The 7,180-nt window shown below is 37.3% G+C and overlaps 1 protein-coding gene across 1 annotated transcript; it reads right to left on the reverse strand.

The window, feature by feature from the left end:
- On the reverse strand, nucleotides 1–6,188 carry LOC134571970 (uncharacterized). The gene is made up of 3 exons (XM_063430704.1): nucleotides 5,045–6,188; nucleotides 2,520–2,646; nucleotides 1–654 (listed from the first exon to the last, which is right to left on the reverse strand). Exons 1-3 carry the CDS (start codon nucleotides 5,249–5,251, stop codon nucleotides 239–241), a joined length of 750 nt encoding a protein of 249 aa, XP_063286774.1. The 5' UTR covers nucleotides 5,252–6,188; the 3' UTR covers nucleotides 1–238.
- Nucleotides 6,189–7,180: the final 992 nt, after the last annotated feature.

Consider the following 7,180-nt stretch of genomic DNA (forward strand, 5'->3'; position numbering starts at 1 on the left):
GAAAAAGGGGTCAAGTCCATTTTGGTCAAAGCAGAATGCGTGGGTTTCATTGTGCAGTGTCTACCAGGACATGAAGGTTTTGGTGATTGGGATGAAGTCTACCTCCTCATCTTGCTAAAATGTCACCTGCTACCCATCTAATGTCCTTTCATTGAACCTAGACACCTCTTGTGCCACTGGAACAGTGGGAGATATGAAATGTCCTCTCCTGAACCTCATGCTGATCCATTTTGCTCTTCTAATTATCTCCTCTGCCCTTTTCTTGAACATCTGTCAAAACGCGTTGTGTGTTCTGAGTCCCCTCCAGCACAGCGATGCGTTGATATAATTCCACCAGGAGCTCGTTGTGACCATTTAGGAGCTCTGTCAGGCTGGCCACCTTCTGGGATAGTTTCTCTACGTTCGCTTTGTAACGCTTGTTAGATCCTGAGGAATTATTTTTGCCTTGTACGTTGATGGTTGTGGTTTGAGCTGGCTGCTGTCTGGAGTCTGTCTGGTTAACATCAAGCTGGTTTTCGGACACTGCCCTAGATTCGCATCTGCACACTTCTTCCACACTCTCTGCCTTGCGTTGAATCTCTGCTACTTGATTCTCGATGGCATCCATTCTGGAGGTCAGGTTGCCGCTGAAATCTGACATTTCAGCTTTTACTTCTGAAAAACACATGTAATTATAACTATTAACCCTCACTAATTTGTTATAGATTTTCAATATCATTTTTACTGTTTTATTTTATAAAGCGCCAACATATTCTGTAACAATGTACACTTGTAATAAATCACACACAGGTAACTCATCATTACATAAAAAAGTAATTTCACTTTAACAAGGACTTAGTAAAGATGCACACCAGTATAAAATGTATTTTCTCTTAAAGGAACACTATAGTCACCTAAATGACTTTAGCTAAATAAAGCAGTTTTAGTGTATAGATCATTCCCCTGCAATTTCACTGCTCAATTCACTGTCATTTAGGAGTTAAATCACTTTGTTTCTGTTTATGCAGCCCTAGCCACACCTCCCCTGGCTATGATTGACAGAGCCTGCATGGAAAAAAAAACTGGTTTCACTTTCAAACAGACGTAATTTACCTTAAATAATTGTATCTCAATCTCTAAATTGAACTTTAATCACATACAGGAGGCTCTGTCAGGGTCTAGCAAGCTATTAACATAGCAGGGGATAAGAAAATCTTAATTAAACAGAACTTGCAATAAGGAAAGCCTAAATAGGGCTCTCTTTACAGGAAGTGTTTATGGCAGGCTGTGCAAGTCACATGCAGGGAGGTGTGACTAGGGTTCATAAACAAAGGGATTTAACTCCTAAATGGCAGAGGATTGAGCAGTGAGACTGCAGGGGCATGTTCTATACACCAAAACTGCTTCATTAAGCTAAAGTTGTTCAGGTGACTATAGTGTCCCTTTAACTTAATTAATTAAAAATCAAACTTATTCAATAAAAGATTTAAAGTAGATTAAATTAAGATTACACAGATTCAAGATTATTGCATCACAATTCTTTCTGTTTCGAATGTGTGGATAGGAGAAACATTTTATATACACAGAAAGCATGAGTATCACATTGATATTTTAGTGCCAAGCTGGGCAGGGACTGACAGAGGGTGGCAAATGATTCTATAACTGCTAAAACATGAAGAATTTGGACAGTTTATTTTTTAGCCTGCAGTACCACACAAGACCACTGGGAGTGTTTACAATGCTGCATTCATTTCAGAGGCTAGATTGGTAATGGCCAACCATCCACTCTTCTGGCTGGGCATCATGGAAGTCTTGTATCACAAAATGTTTAGAATCACTGAGCTAAACGTTCTCTATTCTGCTGCTATTTATGTTCCATACAGACTCTATTAATGAGTGTTTACTCTATTTGAACAGCCGTTATCAGTTGTTCCAACCTTTTTAGAACAAAGAGACACCTACCTTGTACTTTTCATGGCTCATAAATATCACATTTATTTGCAGCCTTACTTGAGAGTTATGCGACAATTATAGTGCATAATTCTAGTTAAATTGAATTACAAGTTTTAATTGAGTGCTTTGTGGGAATACATATTATTATTATTAGTAAAATACATAGTTAAAGGGGCACGCTGAGGGACATCCTTAAAGGGGCAGTCCCTGGCCCTCGTAGCCGGGGCCCTTTGCAGCCTCATGGGCAGTGTGGCAGATTCATTTCTGCATGTTCTGTCTGTGTTCAAAAGTTAATGGGGAACTGAATCCGCCACACTTTCTATGTAGCTGTCTGTGGGCTCCAAAACGGTTTGACAGGAAACCACTGCTGGGTTTCTCCATGCCCACTGGAGACTGGGAGAAAGCAGTGTCTGGAACAAAAATGTAGCTAGTAATTTACTTTTTTATTTTTATTTTTTATTTTTTTTTTATAATATCTAATAACTAGATTAATTGATTTTCCTGGTTTTTAGTACCGTATAATGGACTGAGTTAATGGCGCCATTGTAATACAAATCCAGACATTGTCCTCATGTTGGCGTGAGTACCTTGGCAGGACACGGCAGACTGGCGAGTCATCCTTCTTAATTTGGTCCACACCTCGTTCTGCTCCTTCAGAAGCTTCCGGAACTGAAGCCATATTTCAATCAAACCTATGTGGAGTCTGGGGACCGCCTGTAACAGATCCAGGATTTAAAAAAAAATTAAAATGTCCATTATTGTCTTTTTTTTTACAATTCTCTACTGAATCTGGGGCAGGCATACGCAAGAAGAAAAATCAGAACATCAGCGAGGAATATTAAATCGAACACAAAGGTTCTAAATCAGTCAGTAGTCCTAAACTATATAAGTCAAACAAAGAAACAAGTAAAACACATTCACTGAGCCTTTTTTTTTATAATAGTTAAAGAACATAAACGAAAGCAAAAGGAACAAAGCAAGGAAGAACATTCTAGAAAGGAGAAGTAAGGGAGATCAAAGAAGAAAGTAGGAGGGAGAGGCACAGTGAGAAGGAGAACGATGTTCCTCTCTAAGAACCAAAAATAGAGCATTTTATGGAAGCGGGTGATGAAAATCAATCCAGAGATCCCATGTTTTGTGGAATGCAATCTGTCTAAACCCCGGGCCCTGGGGGGCCACCCAGGATTGCATTATGCTCTACTAATATCATGTCTTTTATCTTTATCGTAACCACTTTTATGAAAAGGGGGGCTCGTTCCACCAGCCCTGAGCTAATTGTCTCCTAATCACCAGGGACATTTTGGGCAGATGCTTAACCCCTCGAGGACACAACTTCTGGAAAAAAAGGATATCATGACGGAAGATTTCCGCTCTGAATAAGGGGTCAAATGTACGGGACAGGAGAAAAATCCAGGAGCACGTCGATAGGTTCATGTTTTTTGGTGGAAATATGTAACATGAAATGTAGGGTGCATAGCCAGCACATAAAATTACAGCAACACAGGGATTTTGTGTGTAAAGATTTATGTACATACTTGAAAACGAGAGAAACCTCAATGTTTCTTTCCTGGTAAAATATTTTATAAATAACTACATTAATGAATAAATAAATGCATGTACATGTTGCTGCTCAGATGCCCTGTTAAAGAAAATGAAATAACTACATTATCTTTTATTATAATATACTATTTCACTTGTGAAGAAAATCGGAGAGGGTATAAAGTAATAGAGATTATGGGGCATTTCTCGTCTAACAAGATACACATTTTAGAACATACAAGAGTTGAGAGACTGTAATATTAATGAAAATGCTTGTGGGTATTTAAAAGGATATCCGGTGCGTTTTTTGGAATTTTTTAGTGGGTCTAATATACACTGCTTTGTAGACGATACATAGCTGAGTAAAACATACAGGCTTCTTTATGTCATACGGCATTGCAGGATACTATTGCTGTCTACATATGTACACTAATCCATGCCTAGGGCCCATCTCCCCCTTGTTGTGATCATGCATTATCCTGTATATCTGTCCATTCGGCTAATGTACATTGGGCGATATATTTAAATATATAATTGTTGGTTTTGTTTACTGGTACTTATTTTTCTCCTTCCGTTTGTTACTTCTTACTTGATCTGTGAATGATATAAGCATTTTGGCTGTTCTCTACCCATCGATCATAATTTTCCATCAATCATCTCTTGGCCACAGGGAGAGAACTCCAAATTATGAATCAAATACAACGGCTCACCCAATTGTTTAATGATTCGGTTATACGGCACATTGGCCACATGGAATTCAGATATTTGAGAATCCTAAGCAGCATGCCTTAATTTCAGTCTGCTTTTATCTCCTTACCCTGGTAGTATGGATTAATTGTCCTTGTTCTTAAATAGCCATGAAAAAAATATAGACCTTTTTTAACACATAACATTTTTAATTAAAGTATTTTTGGGGGAAAAAGACTCATTGGTCATATTTCTAAAATGATATGTCCATCTGTTTCAGAATAAATTATCATCAATACCTGCAGAAGATCAATACAATCAAAGGAACCAAAACAAAATAGTTAAGTACTGTAAAAAAAAAACAATAAATGTAAGCGAAGTGTAAAGTTTAAAATGCACACACAAACTCCTATTGGTATAATTATAGTGAGGAGTTTGTAGAAAAAGAGCCTCCCTTTCATTGGGGTCACGCTGTGTACAATTTATAAATTTATCAAAGTAAAAAAAAGTAATAAGCTAAATATCTGAGATTTAGGACCAAATAACTGAGCTTTCCTTTCACCTCAATTCACGGTTTTGTGAATAAAACACTTGGAGCAAGACGGATAGCTCAACCATATGGGAGTCTAGGACAAACTCAATCCATTGTCTTCTTGGTCATTTACCAGATACTCAAAGGTGTTGATCCACTTCGAAGATCTGTTAGGGGAGCATTCTGCTTGGCTGAGCGGCCACTCTTGCTCCACACAGCAGAACTAGGGACTATAAGTTTAGCTAACAGTAATTGCTAACAGATCATCTATAATTTATCATTGCTTGTTAACCAAGTTTAGTTCATGAATTGACCATACTCTGTTAAAATTCAGGTAATTGTTAAAATTCGCACCTGCTTTATTTGCTCGAGAGGCCATCCTTGGAAACTATCTTTGTTCACCAGCTGGAGGGCCTGATCCACTTGTTTCTGAATGTCCTCATCATCCAGAATATCCTTATTTGGCAGCAAAAAGCTACCACGACCCTCTTTCAAAACACACAAGTACCATATGGACAGCCATAACAAGATGCCAATCACATTCCTTCCTGGGCACATCATGGCATCTCATGCTGTAGACCTCAGGCAACTAAGAATTCTAGTAAAACATCCTTAAGTCTTCAGAGCTTTCATGTGAATGCCTATAACATGTTAGCCACAGATCTCTGAGTCGGGTGGGACTCGTAACATGATCACAAGATTGTTGGGGCCAAGAGTGGTTTGTTATCTTTGGACAATGTAAGGTCCTTTCTTAGTGGGGGTCCAACTCTGTATGACTCTATGAAAAACAAGAAATGTTTGTTGACTTTTTCTGAAACACATTCCAGGAATACCATTTTACAATCCTCTGTAAAGCTCTGCTAAACATCTGAACCTAACAGGTGACCTTCAAATTGTCCTGTTTACATGACTTCCCGTGGCAAATGTATTAAACAGGCTGATTTCTGTTACAATACAAGCTCTCAGGACTAGGAACCTTCTCGAAATATGTAAAATCACTAATTATTTGTATGAGGTGTCTGCCAATTGTATAGAGCGGTGAAATACAACAGTGCCATCTAAAAATAATTGTAACACTCCTTTTAATCAACAGAGCACAACAAGTATCCATGTTTTTAATATAGGTTTAATGCTTAAATTAGTGTGGCCACAGCTAGATTGATAGACAAGTCGGAAAGGAGAAGGAGGCCCTACTACAATATTGGCATTCGGGTGGGGTGCACGGGAAAGGAACTCTGTTAGACGATAGTTGGTGTGAAAGCTCTCAACTTCTGGGACATTAAATCATTCCAATGTAAACCTCTGGAGACCTTATACCATTTCTTGGTTGGGAAACACCACAGTGGGAGGAGATTGCAAATGTATTAATTACTGTATTAATGGCTTATTACTTATGCCAATGAGTCATCTTCAAAGGAATCCAGGACAGTTTCACCACACAATGTTCAAATTACTTTTTCATTATGTTTTAATGCTATGTATTACTACTTAATAAAATAAATCTGCACAATTTTTTTTTTTTTGTAAAAAGTTCACATTAATGTTTTTTTTGTTAAGCCAAAACAAGATGTTCGTATAATATTTTATTCATACTGTTATAATAATACTTGCAGCAATTAGTCGAGATTTTTCCACAATACCAGTTATCATCTACCCCAAATACCAGACGCGTTTAACATTAATTTACATATACATAGCCATAACACACTAACATTAGATATGAGACCAGCCCAGATTGGACAGCGAATATAAAGCACAGTTTCATCCAATTCGGGATTAAACTACAACTCCCATTAATCTTGGACAGCCTTTAATGCTGTAAGCTGTTCACTCCAGTTTATAAAAGGACATTAGCTCGGCTATTCACTATAGAGTGAGTTTTCTGGACTTGAAAGAGAATTCATAATGAATTTAAAGTTTAAAAATCAAAATACGGTAGCCAAACAGCAAAGGTAGCTGACTTGCAGAATCTTTGCTATTGAACTATTTTGGCCTGAAGTTTCAAAATGTACATTTAAATCACTGTCAGTAATACACCATTTATTTTACAATGGATCAGTAGGGGCTAATTGTAAATACTCATCATTAGGAGGTCCAAACCATGACTTTTGTTTAAAAAAAGATGGGTGCATTCAGCACTCACTCATCAAATCCTGCTGTTTGACATTATTATTGTAAACTAAAATGAAATAGTATGTTATTAAAAAAGACTCATTATAAAGAGATATTTCCCTTTATGGAATTGGATGGGGAGGGTTACTTCATAACCTAAAATGATAGGAATGTGATTTGCTTAAATATATATATAAGCAATATATATATTCCATGGGTTAGTGACTCGTGGTAGTTTATGATGGAATCTTCTAAGAGTCACCTTATTACAATATAGCCAGCAGTCCACAAAGTTTGTCATAGTTCATGTTTTTTTTAAGAAAATATTGAGATAGGAAATAAATACATGGTTTATTATTATTTATTTTCTGTTCCCTC

Source organism: Pelobates fuscus, chromosome 8 (genome assembly GCF_036172605.1).
Source record: "Pelobates fuscus isolate aPelFus1 chromosome 8, aPelFus1.pri, whole genome shotgun sequence".
Lineage (NCBI taxonomy): Eukaryota > Metazoa > Chordata > Amphibia > Anura > Pelobatidae > Pelobates > Pelobates fuscus.

Coding starts and splice junctions, on each gene's coding strand:
- LOC134571970 (XM_063430704.1), bottom strand. CDS start 5,251: ATGATGTGCCCAGGAAGGAATGTGATTGGCATCTTGTTATGGCTGTCC. Junction 2,647..5,044: donor CTCTCGAGCAAATAAAGCAG/GTGCGAATTTTA, acceptor GATCTGTTACAG/GCGGTCCCCAGACTCCACAT. Junction 655..2,519: donor GTCTGCCGTGTCCTGCCAAG/GTACTCACGCCA, acceptor TGTGTTTTTCAG/AAGTAAAAGCTGAAATGTCA.